The 16,744-nt window shown below is 38.7% G+C and overlaps 1 protein-coding gene across 3 annotated transcripts; it reads right to left on the bottom strand.

The window, feature by feature from the left end:
* Positions 1 to 3,078: 3,078 nt before the first annotated feature.
* brca2 (BRCA2 DNA repair associated) lies at positions 3,079 to 16,675 on the bottom strand. 3 transcript variants are annotated; one of them, XM_067365782.1, is made up of 27 exons: positions 16,542 to 16,675; positions 16,230 to 16,322; positions 15,855 to 16,076; positions 15,700 to 15,772; positions 15,573 to 15,616; positions 15,430 to 15,458; positions 14,926 to 15,037; positions 14,201 to 14,256; positions 13,950 to 14,025; positions 12,381 to 13,076; positions 8,737 to 12,297; positions 8,544 to 8,645; positions 8,363 to 8,432; positions 7,897 to 8,267; positions 7,558 to 7,748; positions 7,269 to 7,456; positions 6,922 to 7,092; positions 6,477 to 6,831; positions 6,239 to 6,394; positions 6,020 to 6,167; positions 5,812 to 5,921; positions 5,466 to 5,667; positions 5,209 to 5,375; positions 4,966 to 5,104; positions 4,628 to 4,881; positions 4,393 to 4,518; positions 3,079 to 3,830 (listed from the first exon to the last, which is right to left on the bottom strand). In XM_067365782.1, exons 2-27 carry the CDS (start codon positions 16,261 to 16,263, stop codon positions 3,474 to 3,476), a joined length of 8,010 nt encoding a protein of 2,669 aa, XP_067221883.1. In that variant the 5' UTR covers positions 16,264 to 16,322; positions 16,542 to 16,675; the 3' UTR covers positions 3,079 to 3,473. The 3 variants fall into 3 exon arrangements, with proteins under 3 accessions (XP_067221883.1, XP_067221884.1, XP_067221885.1); XM_067365783.1 differs by having other exon boundaries at positions 16,531 to 16,616; XM_067365784.1 differs by lacking the exon at positions 16,542 to 16,675 and having other exon boundaries at positions 16,230 to 16,486.
* Between the last annotated feature and the right edge of the window lie 69 nt (positions 16,676 to 16,744).

The following is a 16,744-nucleotide window of genomic DNA, read 5'->3' as shown; positions in this document are numbered from 1 at the left end:
CTGAGGATATAAACATAAATATGACTCAACTACATTTTTACTTACTAATCCAATAGCTACATTTGACATTACACCACTAAAAATTACATACCATCAAGTAAAAATACTTGAAATTGTAAAAATACTAAAGCTGCTTCTAAAAGTCTGCCCTGACAACAGTTCCTGAATCACTAGTTATTAGATAAGAAGTCCGGTCTAAATCACAGCTCTGAGATTTGGCTAAACGGGACCCTTAATTTGTTCAGTGTGGTGGAGTTGCAAAGAGGATATGGGACTATCAAATGTCCACTCCACATCACCGTCCCCATTTAAGGATCTTTCATTCATCTCTTTCCACTTCTCCATCAGGGCTCATTCAGGAGAGAGTCAAGGGAGAGGGCAGCCAGAATCAGGCTAAGATGGTGGATTAGGGCAGCTCAGAGCGGATGAAGACAGTCTTAGGTTTTATGTTGTAAGAGTGGTAATTAAACCCTTCTTTATCTACCCGCTCGGAAAGTACAAATGTACTGATAGTCAAAGATCATGGGGCCCTGATAGCATAATCGGTTAAGATCAAGACTACAAGCACAAAGTTTTGATTCTGGGTGGGACAGATGGCTGGGTGACCCAAGAACGAACGGTAATAGAAATGTATACATTTTCTGAAGAATGTTTTAAAGGATTAGTCCACTTTTAAATAAAATTTTCCTGATAATTTACTCACCCCCATGTCATCCAAAATGTTCATGTCTGTCTTTCTTCACTCAAAAAGAAATGAAGGTTTTTGATGAAAACATTCCAGGATTATTCTCCTTATAGTGGACTTTAATGGCCTCCAAACTGTTGAAGGTCAAAATTACAGTTTCAGTGCAGCTTCAAAGGGCTTTAAATGATACCAGACGAGGAATAAGGGTCTTATCTAGCGAAACGATCAGTCATTTTCGAAAAAAATACAACTGTATATGCTTTATAAATACAAATTAACGTATTCCTCAAAACACTTACGCTGTATGTCCGATGCCTTCCCTATTCAACTTATGGAAAAAAATGAAACTGGCGCCGCGTCCGTTCCGTAAGATGTATAGGGAAAGCGTAGGACATACAGTGTAAGCGTTTTGGAGAATACGGAAAGCGGAAGAACATGCAAGGAGATAATTTGTGTTTATAAAGCATATACAGTTGTATTTTTTTCTAAAATGACTGATTGTTTCGCTTGATAAGACCCTTATTCCTCGTCTGGTGTCATTTAAAGCCCTTTGAAGCTGCACTGAAACTGTAATTTTGACCTTCAACCATCTGGAGGCCATTGAAGTCCACTATAAGGAGAATAATCCTGGGATGTTTTCATCAAAAACCTTCATTTCTTTTCAGCTGACGAAAGAAAGACATAAACATCTTGGATGACATAAGGGTGAGTAAATTATCAGGAAAATTTTATTTGAAAGCTATGAAAACCTCTAAAAGAGTCATCCTTGCCTTGGCAAGCAGTGCAAAATGGATATAAAAATAGTCAGAAGTACCAGACATTGTGGACACATTTGCATTAATTTGAATGGCAGCAACACTACAAAATTCTGAGCAGCTGCCTGAAAGCAGACCATAAGGCCTCTAGAGGAAGTTCACAAAAATAATGACTATCACATGGAGAGACAGACCTAAACGTGGGAAAACATGACAAATGTTAAACAGATATTAACTTCTCATGTTCTCTTGCACTCAAGCACTTGTCAAAAGTAACAGTAAAGACATTTGTTAAAAGATTTAATTTAAAAAAAAAAAAAATAATAATGATAATAATAATTGATTATAGAGCAGCAAATCAGCATATTAGAATGATTTCTGAAGGATCATGTGACACTGAAGACTGGAGTAATGATGATGAAAATTCAGCTTTGCATCACATGAATAAATTGCATTTTAATATATATTCAAATAGAAAATTTCCATATTTTCAAATGCAATAATATTTTGCACTATTATTGTTTTTACTGTATTTTGATCAAATAATTTTTTCCCAAAAAAAAAAAAAAAAAAAAAAAAGTCTTCAGACTTCATTCTACCACAAGTATTTTCAGATCTAGGCTCATGGAAACATTTTTGGCCACAGTAATTCTATTCTCTGTCAACCACTAACAGATATCATCTTCAGTGTCTCTTTGCTACACAACAGGAGTGTCAGCTATCTTTATCATTGTGGGCCAAAAATCTTAAAATAGAGCTGGATGTGTGCTGAGTCAGCACATTCCCAATGACGAGATGATAGATGTAAAACTGAACACTGTGGAGGAAAGCCACTGATGGCAGCTAACTGCAAATCTGGCATGTCTGTGGTTTTCTGAAGCATTCTTTGACGAGTGAATAGATTATGGGGTTGTTTCTAAATTTCGAAAATCCTTAAACTGATTTGAAGAGCCAGTCAGTGGCTACATTCTATATTTTCTCTAGAGTAAATGCCTGGAATTGTAATATTATGATCAGAGATGATTTAATTTGACACTGTTCTGTTTGGAATTGAAATCCTTTTGTCTGCATTTGTGGTCTGTTAAATAAGCCTGCAAGTGAGTTTGCCAGCAAGATGAAGAAAATGAAGTCAGACTTGTGTTTGTCATATCCACTGCCATCTATGCTGCCAATTTTTGGCGGTTATTAGGAAATATATTCATATTACTTGTTCCATTCTCATTTCTTCAGATTTAATATGAAAATGGCAGACAGGACTTCAAAATCTTCAAAACAGAGTTTGCAGCTAGTCAAGGGCAAGTGTTAAAGCTCCACCTGCTGTTCATTAGTGGAACACATTTCTACATAACACTGCGCTATCAATTTTAAGTACAATATTTACATTTTGCCTATGCAGAATTTGTCACTAAGATGCTAGGACATTCTAGGTGGTTGCTTACTAGTCTAAGGCTTGAACATCTAAGAGTTTTGGTTTTGTTTTACAGTTATTCAGGACAAAAATATGTAGTATGAATCCTTATAAAAGCACACAAACACAAAAATAACACACCTCTCTCTTAGGAAGCTGTGCATTATTAATGTCAGGAGAACAAACAGTGCATGTTAAGCTCAAAAGTTTAATATTTCAGTATTATCAGGAGTTTGTTTTAATTGCACACAGTGCATGTCTTTGCAAATGTCATGAATGTCACCAATTTCTTTTAACATCTTTTAATAAAAATTAAAATATATAAATCATTTTTACATACTTTACATATACTTTTGCCACTAAACATGACTAACTTCAGTACTTTAGTAGTACAATCAAGTACAAGAAAGAATATTAAAAATGATTGCAGCAGTTGTAAAAAGGTGCATCCCTTGCACATCATTTACTGTCAGAGAACCACAGTAAACCAGTTAACCTTGCTTTCTCTGCCAACACAGTTTGAACAGTACTTGCATTACCCATAGCTCTCAATGCCTTGAATGTTGGTTTCATTCTTGTGTCTTTACTCACTTAGTGTTTCATCAGAAGAGTCTCACTTTTCCTATCAGCCTTCCCTTAGCCCATCCAGTAATGCCTGGGTGTCAATCATCACCAGCTCTTCATCATTCACCCAAGTCTCCTCTGCTGTTGGGGGACGTGAGGCTCCGGGTGGCTCGTTCTGTGGAGGTTTGGGAGTCACAGATCTCCGTGGGGGATTAAATGTCTTGTTAACGCAGGGAGAAGCTCTGGTTTTCAGAGGGGTGAGGGGTGGAGGGGACGGGATACGTGACAAGTAGTCCAAACCTCGTCTTCTTTTCAAGTTTTTGGGGTCTTTTCCCTCAGTGTTATTTGCAGATACAGGTGTTCTTCTATTCAGTGGAGTGAAAGGCGAGAAACTGCTGCTATTCTGCTGCGGGGTTACCTGGGAATTTCAACACAGGGCATAACAGATTGATATTGCATCTAGTGGACATACATGAGTGGGCGCACAAATGGGCGCGAATGCGTTTGCTATTTAAACAAAGTGGCGCAGGACGTGACAATGATGACTGCGTTGGGTTGAAATGATCAAAAAAACACTTGCGTCACACCTGGCGCCGCATTGCGCCGGGTGTATGATAGGGCCCAATGTATTAAATGTTAACCACTAATAATAACAATAACAACAACAACAACAACTTATTGTTAATGATAATAATAGTTATTATTAATATAAAAAACTATTACAATGAATTATAAATAATAATAGACACCAAATTCCTCAATTAAAGTGTAGTGTGTGGACATCTGTATACTATTAGTAATTGAAACAGTAACAGTTACAACTACATCTGAAGATCTAGGTGCTTTCATGTCCATAGAACAAACGGTGTGGAAAAGGTTAATAATTATAGTGATGCTTGCTTTAACAAGCAACACTAATTAAACCAGTCCTTCTCCACATAAAAACAAACAAACAAACAAAAAAAAAACCTCATACTAACCCTGCCATTAATTTTTGGATTAGACTGCACACCAGGAGTTCTTGGAGACTGAAAACAACCCAAGACACCTGAAGGAACCACATCTGAGACCTTCTCCTCCGCAATGCTGTAAAACTGCTCACAAGTCTGCGTAAAAAACCAACACAAGTCTAATCAGCAACAATGAAAGACAAGAGGAATCACTCTTTGATTTTGCATGTACTTATATACAAAATTTTAAAGCTGATTCATTAACCTGAACAAAAGTCTTCAGATGGGCCATAGCTTCTTGCAGATGGGATTCCTTGGGGTTTACGGAGAATAGTGCTTGTTCTCCTGCATAAAGGCTTGGCACAGGCCCAGAGAGCGGTCTCACCTGAAGATTACTAAGAGCAATCAGTGCTCGAGGCTTTACCAGCTCTTCTATAGCCAAATGCTCCAGACTACTGTAGGTTCTCACAGAGACCAGATCAAAGTTCTCATCCACAAGATGCAGTACCGGGCAATTTCCTGAGAAGACATTTAAACAGTCAAAATGTGTCTGAAAATATTAAAGATTGAGGAAACGTTTTATGATAAATTAATGCAACTAACCTTGTTTGCCCACTATGGAGACAATATATCCCACAATGTCCACCTCCCCACAAGGAGAGCTGAATTGAGGGTTTTGAAGTTCTCTGAAGCGTACGCACTCTCGAGCAACGAAATGCTGATGCAACCACTCTGGAGACACCTGGCTCAAACAGATTTTATGTAAGACCATTTCATATGCTTGCAATGAAAAGAGGAAAGTAATCAGCCTGTGCTGGGAACAAAGTTGTTCAACACTTAGTTTACCTCAATATCCCGAAAGAGTGTTTTCTTGGTGGCAGTGAATTGGATGTGAGCAATGCCTGAGCGTTTCTTCCCCTCAGATGTGGCGAGGTGATACGCCCTATATCTGTGGCCCTCCCTTAGCAAGCCATACAAGTCCCGCGATGGGCGCCAGATGTTCAGCGTGTAAACTAGGAAATGTATGGCACCCAGCCATAACCGGTTAAATGGGCTCCAACAACATCTAACCAAAAAGTAAAGATGATTTCCATTTGGCTCACCACGGTCTTTCTGCAGGTCACTGGCATCAGTAATGCTGAGCTTCCAAACAGGAGTGACATCTCGATTAGGACACCCACCCTCAGCCTCCTGGGCTTCCGTTACAGCCTTCTGCACACGCTCCTGCAGCTCCGCCTGACTCCTTTCCCCGAGACAGCGCCTGTACTTACTCACCGCCTCCATCTGCCTCTCACTTAGATGGGTCTACTCAAATAGCATACAGAGTTAAATAAATAATCTTTTATTAAAATGATCCATGTTTGTACATGGTTTGAGACAATGACAATTTATTTCTCATTTCTTTACTTCACAATGGCAAAAAAATATGCATAGGTATAATAATTTCACCTCAACAGCAGGATCCCGCTCCATTGCCTCATATAAATCTTCCCCATCCTGCAGAGCTTCAATCTCATGTCGACTAAATGTCCTCCTGTGGCAGTGACTTTTCGTTTTACCTTGTACATGGAGGGAAACACTCATCAAAAGCCCTTACCTACAAACCTCTGATAAAGTTGAATGTCTTAAAATGAAAGTAAAAATAATGAAACCCTACCTTCCATTTCTTTTTCGAACTGGGTCTGTATTTTAGAAATAAGGAGATCCATGGATTTGTGCTTTGAGGTGCTGTGTTTTCTGGCCTCTCGATCTTCAGCACGATCGTTGCGAAATATAAAGACACCATTGGGCTTCTTCTCCATCCACTGTTTGATGAGAAAGTCAGTCAATTGTTTGGTACAAAAGCAAAATTATGCACTGTTGAGGTGGAGCAGACCTGAGTGGGGTAACTTCTCAACACCACAATGTTCACACAGCTCACAACACCTCCAGTAGTGTACAATGAGGATAGCGGGAGCCTGATAGGCCGAGGGTCACGATAGTACCCCAACTTAGTGTCCCATCGAGCTCGTCTTGTGCTGTTGGCTGAAATCTGAAATTCAAAAATGAGAAATCAAACAAAGTCTGGCAGGATTTAGATCACACGGATCATCTTTGTTGAACTCCAACTTTACCTTTAGCATCAGAGATTCAGGAGCTTCCAGGGGAGAACAGGCTTCTTGGGAACCAACCAACTCTGCTCCACTAGTAACAATCTTATCACCGATTCGGAGACGACCCTTGTTCAGCATGGCAGAGAGCGGAAGGTCCAACAGGCCCTTGATGGAGTACCATCCGTCTGTGAGCCAGATCACACAGGACTCCATCTTTGCATTGGGAGTTTTTTCATCTTTGACTAGCTTCTCTGGATTTTGACAAGTTTTAGCAACACCGCATACACAGAGCACTAATGTCTTAGCTGGAGTGTCGTCCCTCTCCATGATCCTCCTAAGAGCGGACCTCTGGCTGTGATCCACCTCCACATCATATCTGTAAAATCACGTCATAAGTGCAAATATTTAACTGTTACAGTTGTTTAATTTTGGGGTTAAAAGTATGAGCTTTACTAAGATTCAATACCTGAATTTCAGCTGCAGAAGTACTTGCTCTGGAGTCAAACACAGGCTACCCATCAAAACTGGAAAGGTTCTTTCCATCGAGGCCCGTTTCCATACAATCCATCTGTAGTGGTTGAACACCCAGGCATCACTGATGAGTTTGGGATCAACACCAGGGGTGTCACATAATGCACTGCCAAAAAAAAAAAAAAATGGTACATTACCCAAACTAATTCAATAAACAATGATGTTGTGCAAGATAAAAGTGCCTTTTAGTATGTAAATGTCATTGTACCGTTATAAGACCACAAGGTTTTATTTGTATTGATAGCATTAAATGCACCATATGCATCAGCATGTAATGTTTACCTATAAAATTCGTCTTTGCCCACAGTACCCTTACTGTCTGGAACCAACCAGCCTCCATCAGCCAGCTGGAGAGCACCAGACTCAATGAGAAGCTCACGTTTGAAGAAGTCATTACAGTCAAATCGGAATGATTCAGCATTTTCACTGGTTATTTTTGAGACTTCCCGATGCACACCATGCTGGTATAGCTGAGATGGGGAAAGAAGAAAAAAAAAAAAAAAGTACACAAAGTGTAGTTTTTCAGTGCCATAAAATAAAATAATTAGCAAAAAGGTATCAAAAAATTTACCTCCTCCTGTGTGTAATGACCAGGACATTTGCATCCAACCGCATTTCTCAGACTGATTCTGGGGACACCAGAAGCCTTAGCAAGGTAAAGGCTACCAGGTAGAGGACGAATAGTCTGCCTTTTCTTCTTTCGCAGCCTCATGTCTTGCATATCCCTGGCTAGGTTTAAGGTCTCCTGCCATGCCTTAGTGTCTATTAACATCCCGATAAAAATGCAGATTTATTGCTGTGTTCATGAAATTATTAATCTCTATATCTGTTGTGGACCATTTAGTATAACCCCAAGATTATGAGACAATATATATTAAAAAGATAAAATTAGAAGACAGTAAATGGCTACCTTTCTCTTCAGAGTCCATCATATTCACTACACTTTCCACTGAAATGGTTGATTTAGGCTTAAAACCCTCCTGTAGGTTCTTCTCATCACAATATTGTACAACACTGTCATTATGTGATGTAGAAGTCGTCATCTTTTGGTCCATTTGGTTGCAATGATCAGTTTGTTCTTTGTTTTCCTTCTTGAAAGGTGAAATAAAACTACTGGACACTTTAGAGACAGTGTTTTGACAGTTTGATGTACCAGCCATCAAAACCTTCTGAAAAGGGGGCACAAACACCACTCCTTTAGTGCCCGAGTTGCGTCTGTTTTGGACAGACACCGTAGAACAATGTTGTTCAAGGTCATTTGACTTTTCGCCCACATGATGCCTGCATATATATATAAATGAATTTGTAAGAATTAAAGATGTGTTGTGATATTAAATGCTAAATTCTTAACTGTTAAAACCAGTAAAACAACCTACCAATCGGGAGCAGTGACATTCGGCTTGAGATGGACATTATATCTGAAGACACGCCTGTCTTTTAGAGTTCCTGCAAAAGGGAATTTATGAATAAGTTAAGTTATGTATAAGTTAGATAGTATTTCATCATAAAATAAACAAAAGTAAAAAAGTAAAAAAAAAAAGAAAGAAAAAGACAAACCATTCGGACAACTTTTTAGTGGTGTGAGGCCAGAGGATTTTGCATCTAAAGTCTGGTCAAATTCAGAGAGAAGTTGTCTTTTAAAAGGAGGCTGTCCTGAATCTAAACAGAAAATGTGTAAAATAATAAGAGGCTAAAATATAAAATGCATTTTTTCATACATTTTCCATAGAAAAATGAAACAGAGCCATACCTGCTACACTGCTGGAATCAAACTGACGTTTTCTCCTCCTGTTCTGGTCAAAAGACCCCTGAGTCTGTACATTATGAATAGATGAACTTTTTTTGTAATCAGTGCCCTCTGACATCACCAACTTGGCTGATTCATTCAGGTCATCATCTGCCAGTAAAGCTTCAGTGCAAGCCATCGCTTCCTGCTCAAAGTACTTCTGCTGGGTGTCTGTGCATCTGTTAAAATCCAAAGAGTGCAAGTCTAGTTGTGCAGGTACATTCTGAGTTACTTTAGATGGCAAAGAGTGTATAGTGGTTTTGGTTTGTTTCTCTTTATTTTGAGTACAGCGTTTTGAGAAATCACTCTGTAGCAGTTGGTTATCAGTAGCAGTAACTTGGGCATCACAGTCTCTGAATAATTTAGAAGCTTCCTCAAGGGCAACTTTTGATACAGACACACCTTTACCACTAGCAGTACTGAAACCACAGTTTTTCTTGTTTAGTTTTTCAAACTTTAGGTTTCCATCCACAATGTCCTCACTTTTTCTATGAGAACTCTTAGTGTGAGGTGGGACTTTCTCTGATACAAGTTCCTTAGATGCGACGTTTTCCTCCTCACAACCTTTAAAGAGACTTTTGGCCCTCTGAATTGCAGTAGCAGAAATGGCCACCTTCTTCCCACCTGCTGTAGAAAATCCTGCATTGTCTCCAGAAGAATTTGTAGGCTTATGACTGACGGAGGCATCATCACAACCTGCAAATGCCGCTCTAACCTCACTCAGTGCATTTTCAGAGACAGTAACATCTTTACCACTGGCAGTGCTGAAACCTTTACAGCCTTGGTGCTGAAGACTCCCAGAAGATAAATTTTCCTCTTCACAATCGTTAAACAGACTCTTGGCCCTTTGAAGTGCAGTGGCAGAGATGGCCACCTTCTTTCCACCTGCTGTAGAGAATCCTACATTTTTTCCTAAAGAATTCCCAGTTTCAGGCTCATGGCTGAAAGGGATGTTACTGCAACCTGCAAAGGTCTTTTCTGAGACATCGCTGAAACCTTTAGAGTTTTGGTGCTGAAGATCTTTGGATGACAATTTGTCCTCTTTACAATCTCTGAAGAGATACTTTTCCCTTTGCAGCCCAGTAGCAGAGACAGGCACCTTCTTCCCACCTGTTGTACAGAGTCCTTTGTGTTCTCCAGAGGAATTAGAGTCGGTTTGGTTATCGACAACCTGCTTTGTCTTTTGAGAATCATTGGCACATGAAAAACCATCAACTGACTCAGAAAATACATCCTTAGCTCTCTGTATTGCTCCAGCTGAGATGGATACTTTCTTACCACTGGCTGTACTGAAACCACAGTTTCCATTAAGAGGAAGCAACTCTGAGACATACTTAGAGAATTCATTTTGAAAGCCTTTTTGCTCAAATACTTTTTCCTGAGGGGGTGTCTGGCCCAAAGAGGACTGCAGTGAGAAGTCATTAATCAAATCAGTGTCCCTGAAAACAGTTTTGGCCTCCACCACATCAGAAAATGTAACACTTTTACAATTTGAAATTGATGCATTTGTTTGTTCGATGATTTCAACAAGTTTGTCATTCTTTCCCTCCATATTTGTAGATTCCCGAATGTCAATATTTGAATCACAGTCTTTGAATATGTCCTTTGCCTTCTTAAGGGCGCTGGCTGAAACGGAAACTCCTTTCCCACTGGCGGTCTGAAAACCATAGCCTTGCCCTGACAGAGGCACAGAAGTTTCTGAGGGAAAAATCTTTGCACAAACTTCTTTTGCATCATTGCTAGACTTCAGTTCTTGGAAGACATTCTCACTGTCGAAAGAAGGAATATTCGGACCATCAGATATTTGATCTACCACCACTGGGTCTGGTTGATTTATTTTTATAGAGGTTTCACTCCAAGAAACAGCTTTTGGTTTTTCACCTAAACAATTCTGCTCCATTTCTGCATTTCCTGCCACTTGCTTATTTATCTCTTTACAAGCTGCATTTCCATATACAGAGCTGAAATGTACATCTTTTACATTGTGGGCTTTACTTTCTGTGCTTATACTGTCAGAAAGCTCTGATTTTATCATTCCAATATCCACCTTGACTTCTTGATCATCCTCTTCAAAAAAGTGCCTTGCTTTGTTTAAACTCTTTTCTGAGATGCTTATAGATTTCCCTTCAGCAGTTTTAAAACCAAAAGATTGAAACTGAGTATTATCTGAGCGAGTGAAATTAGACAGGACATTCTTCATTCCGTCAACTAAAGAAGTGTCTTCAGTCAAAGGCACAATACCATTTTGTGTTTCCTTTGACATGGTGCATAATTTGGCAGCATCTACAATTTGAATATGATCAGAACTGTTTACTGAAGAAGCATCTGTCTTGACTGGATGCTTTCCTTTCACAAAATCACAGTTAAAACTATCATCAAAGTCGATGTCATTGACTATATCAGCATCCCAGTCTCTCTCTGTAGTGTTGTTGTCGGAGCAAAGATTTGTCGGTTTGAACTGAGTAAATTCATGTTGACTATTTGCTTCCTCCAAAAGACTGCACAATTCTGTAACATCAGCCTTTTGAGATGCTGTCAAAGTGCCATTCTTCTCAATATCATCACAGCTGGAGTCCACTGCAGTGGGTTTGTGTATGCTGTTAATGTCGAACACAGTCTGTCTTTCAGCACTTTTTTCGAAATCCGGTTTTTGATGAATGCACTTTGATGAATCTCTCCTCAATTCCTCTTTCAAAAGAGTCTCTGTCTGAAGGCCAACATCTGAAGCTGTAATATTCCTCTTTGAACCAGTTTTATAATCAGATTCATTTGACTGTGGTGAAGAGTAACTTGAAATATTTATTTTAAAGCTCTTTGGACTGTCACTCTTTGGAGCATCACTAACAAACGTTATTGATGCATGGTTAGGGAAGATGAACTGTCCTACAGGCGATCTGGTTGCATTAGTGCTTCCTGAAACTGATTTGCACAATGTTTCAATTTTTTGATAATGTTTTGGAGTCGTTTGATTTAAAGTGATGCTCAAACCATCCCCTGCAGCTTCAGCCAATGATGCTTTGGCCCTCATTATAGCCTCACTTGGGATGGAAATGGCCTTATTGTTTGCTGTTTTAAAGGTAGGACAAAACTCCTTGATGTCTGCAGACGAGGCTGTCGTACCATCCAAATCTGAAAAGGTGGTAGGGCAACCACTGTCATGACTGATATCAAAAGGTGTGAGCATGACGGTTGACTTGTTTGGGGAGTTGACAGATATGTCTGCTAAATCAGAGATGTCATTGTGATTACCAAATTTGTTCTCTTCAAGCTCAGCTTTAGGTTGCACTTGGCCATTTTGGTCATTCTTTACAGGCACGTCAAGCAGCCCTTTTGGCCTTATTTCTTGTGTGAAATCCTCTGCAAATGCTTTGGAAAGCTGTGTCATATCCAATCCGTGGTCAAAAACATGGGGTTCTGTAGATAACAGTTCAATGTCTTGTGGCTGTGTCTGACTATTGATTGCATATTCACTTGCGAATCTGGATTCATTAAGGTCACTTGACACCTTTTCCACTGAGGAACTTTCTGTGAAATGCAGAGTGAAAGCGGTTCAAAAATATGTACACACACAATATTTGTAAGAGAATTCAATACAAGAACAGTCTTACCTTTGACAGTTTGGTCCAAACATACTGGTAGAGTTGCTTTGTGTCCAATTACAGTCTTTGACAAATCGGAGCTTGGCACTTGATACACAAACTTCCTGGGCTTTCTAGTGAGCATGAAAGCAGGTGATTTGTCTAACAAAGTCTTTTGATGCTCAGCTTCTTCTGGATAAGATCTGAGTCTTACACTCTGTGAAAAAGTCTGGCTACTTTCTGCAGTGCAGTTGAAAACAGTACCACCATTAGTTTCACTGGATGCTACAGTGTTGTGATTGTTTATCAAAGACGCTCCCAAACAACTTCCGTTTAGAATAGATTCTGATAAACTCAGTGGGGTCCATTGAATGATATCTTTATTTTTGCTGGGGCTTTTTGTTTCTACATCAGCCTTCAATATCTCTTCTGGTTCTGAAGTTAAAACAAGTGATCTAACATCCTTTGAGGAATCGGTTATTCTCCTTCTGATCCTCTCGTTGGTTTTAATTCTCCGCAGAGTTGAAGTATTGTTGCTGAAGAATATTGATAATACATCCTCAGCACCATCAAGAACATTCTGCACTGTGGTCCGGACATCCCCATCCTCTATAGCACTGGGAACCTTCTGCTTCCACAGACCACTTGAATCAACAGATGCATTTGGAGAGCAAGCAGGATTTTCTCCCAAGTCATCAGCATTAATAGTCTCACTTTTGGCTATCACTGAAGAGAAAAGTACAAAATAATTCCAATAATATTCTAACTGGAGTTACTAGTATCACATAAAACCTTTTTTGTTTTGTATAGTTTTAGGGCTGCCGCGGTTTTTCCCTTGCGGTATTTTTGAGTGGCTCAATAGCGCGATATGCGAGAACATAAACCTGACAGTAAGATCGTAGGGCTATTGTTATATGTATAATAATTAGTTCCGATCCTCCAATCTGACTAAACGAGAGACTTTCTGTTGATATTTCACGAGTATAAGCAGAACTACTCATCTCTGCGCATTCCAGACAGGCTGTCAGTCAGTGCAGTTACATTGTTGCGCCACAAGGCGGCAAGGGACCTTCTTTGAGTCTTTAAACCATTCATTCAACTGCATGTTCAAAAACGCTGATTAATTTAAAGAGCGATGCAATGAAACAAGCTGTTGAAATCATTTTAACTTTGAGCGCCACTTTATAAGGCTCAGCTGACCAGTAATGTGTCGATGCTAACGGAGAGATTTCTATCCTTGGACATGACAACCTTTTTTCACAAATATATGTCTCGGCCTGAAGGACAGATGCAGGTAATTACAGTCACACAGTCGATCTTGCTCACATTCAATGTCTGTTTAGGCTTGTTTAGTGCAAATCTACGGAGCCTCTGTACAAATTACCATGGTACACATTATGCTATCATTATTAACTTATTTAATATTTAGTACACAAGCATGAAGTGTAAAACGAGAAGGACATACCTTTCAAAAAATAAAAAACATGCAAACATCGCGGTTGCTGCGGTATTTGCAGTCCTCTGCGGTTGGCTCGTAAATAGCGCAGTATTGGTTATCGCGACAGCCCTATATAGTTTCAAATATAGTGTAACACTCACCATCTTGTTTCAATGTTGTATCATCTGCAGTGATTGCAGAGACTTTCGAGAGAGATGGGAACAGTTTCCGCACAAACTAGTGTGAATAAGAGAATAAGAACAAGGCATCAGCCATCAGGTAATTCTATGTTGGTAAAAGCAGAATCTCAGAATATTAGGAACCATAATCCCAAAAAAAAAAAAAATCAATGACGGACATGTAGAAAAACATTACATATTATTTGTGTACAGAATTTTAGATTTGCACTTACAATTGCTTCCTTGTCTTTGAGGACACTTGATGAAGGACAACAATCTTCTGTTTTTGCTAAAGGGAAAGAAGAATAGCTGAGTAGCTCATACCTGATCAGGAGACCAGGGTGTAATTGCAAGATATTTCTTCAAATCACAAATATGATATAGTGACAATATCACTAATATACCTGGGGTAATTGTAGCACCAGTTGTCAAATAGTAATTGTGTGACTGAATTGCATCTAATATAATGTACATTCTTTTAAAGTACAGCTTAAGTATTGATGACTTTTTTCACTTGATCAATATATAAGTGATAAAGGTAAAAAAAAAAAAAAAAAAAAAAACAGCAACAAATGAGAAGCTGTAGAGCGTCTGAAAATGTTTGTAGATAACAATTACTTTTGTGTGCAAAAAACATATCAAAGTTCAACAAGGAAAGAAGCCAGCACACATAATAGTGGATTTCATGACACTGATGATGATGTTTTGTCCTTGCATTTGGCCTGTAAAAGGATTTTTTTTTTTTCCCTACTATTATGTGTGCGAGCTCCTCTTCTTGTTGAAACCTAATAAAGGTGAAACATATTCAACAGTAAGCATGAATGCAAAGTTATCATCACAGCTGTGGAATAACAGTGTGGGGATAATTCTGAGAAATCGGACATTATGATCATGTATTTTTCATTGTAAACCATACATTATTTGCTACTAAAGAGACAAGATATGTATTCATACATACGCAATATCACGGTGGGAGTCAAAGATGATGGTGTGTTAAAGGAACTGGTCCAAGATAAGTCAGGGTTGATTTGCGCCCCAAGGCTCTCAGATATCCGTTTTGCTGAACGCGGCTGGAAGAGACCAAGCACAATATCATGATTCATGTCTAGAATGAAGTCAATGTGAAATAGGGGTTGAACAACCTCAGATTTTTTAACGTTGACATTTATGTGATGAAAGTGAAGTCAACATTGACCAGTCACTAATGTGAAATTGTGTTCGCAACCAATTTTTTATTTTTTTTTGTGACTTGTTACTGAAATAGGATGGTTGAAGGGGAGTGTAAAAAAAAGAAAAATGAAATAAAAATTGGGCTTGGTGAAAGTTTTAATATTTTGACGAAAGGCATTTTTTTTCTTTGGATAAACACAAATGCCATGGAAAATCAAGCAAAAAATATGACCAATAGAGTGAATTAAGAAAGTAAATATATGACGAGTTTTGTGATTTTGTGTTGACTTACCAAAGACCTTTTTGGTGTATCCAGAAGGCCTGTGATGTCAAATTTGGAAATAGTTAACAAATAAAGTACAATATTTAATATTAGGACAGCCTTATTTTTTACATTTTAAAGAGAAGAGGAAAGATAATCTAAAGCTTTCTTACCAATGCATTCTTTAGGTTTTTCACAGGATCTATCAAACCTTTGACTACAAAGGAAAGGAGATAAACTTACAATAACATTCTGCTTGGCTTTCATATTTCATGTGAAATTTATATAACTCATAATTACCAGTCTTTGGCTGAGCCAAACAAACAAGGGCTTGTTTCTGCCCAGGGAAAAGCTGATGAGTCTCCATTAGTCACTGGGTGGAAGGAAAACAATTGCAAAGTACATGACTATGTCCTTATACACATGCTTCATACATAACACTACAACAGTGATACCTTCATAAGGTGACTCTTCATTAGGAACGGAATCAGGGGACTGAAAGTGTTGTTGCTTAAATATTTTGGGTGTAGAAAACAGCTGACTGCCCAGAGCTGATGTCTCTGGTGCTTTGACAGTGTCCTCCTCCTGCTCAGCTTTCGAACGGTCAGGATGTCCTTCATCTCTGGAAGCTTTTGCAGTCAACTCCTCAAACCAGTCTGGATTAAGGGGTCCAAGCTCTTAATTCACAATAAATCAGATTATTATAATTTAATAATATCAATGACCATATATTAGTTTTAATAACATTAGTAATAATCATAATAATATTACAATGTATTGTATAATCATAATAAAATAATTCATTATACTCTCTTATTGTAAGTGTTTACCTTTGTCAATTTGATGAAAGAAATTCTCAAACATGCTGCCATGAGTGTGAAGGGATTAAATCTGAGCCAAGCACAGTAATGTTGTCACTGGACCTGCAGATAAAGAAAACAATAAAATAAATGAAAATACAACTGAATGTAACAAGTATCTCTAGCATCAGTGTCTTTTATATTACGTAGCTATCAAGTAACGTTAACAGTTTTGTCATCGAAACTTAGTAAAGTAGCTGTTCAATGTCACACATATCATCACTATGTTGACTACGCTATCTGAACTAGCTCCAGTAAACAGGAAGCAGACCTGGAAGTTACCGTAAATGAACGTGCTGACTCAAATAAAAGCTTGTCTGTAACTTTTGACTTGTCGATATTCCTGGAAATGTCTTCTTCATCGCCGATTCACGTTTTTTTATTCCCTCGAGTCTCCTGAGGGGATCTGTTTAATTCTGCGCGTGCATGAAGCTGGTTTTGCACATCCCGCCAATAAGCGCCGTGTCGTCAACGGAAGAGCAGTT

This window comes from Chanodichthys erythropterus, chromosome 17 (assembly GCF_024489055.1).
Source record: "Chanodichthys erythropterus isolate Z2021 chromosome 17, ASM2448905v1, whole genome shotgun sequence".
Taxonomy (NCBI): Eukaryota; Metazoa; Chordata; class Actinopteri; order Cypriniformes; family Xenocyprididae; genus Chanodichthys; species Chanodichthys erythropterus.
Note: the sequence above shows the minus strand (reverse complement) of the source record. Positions and strands in the feature narration are given on the sequence as shown.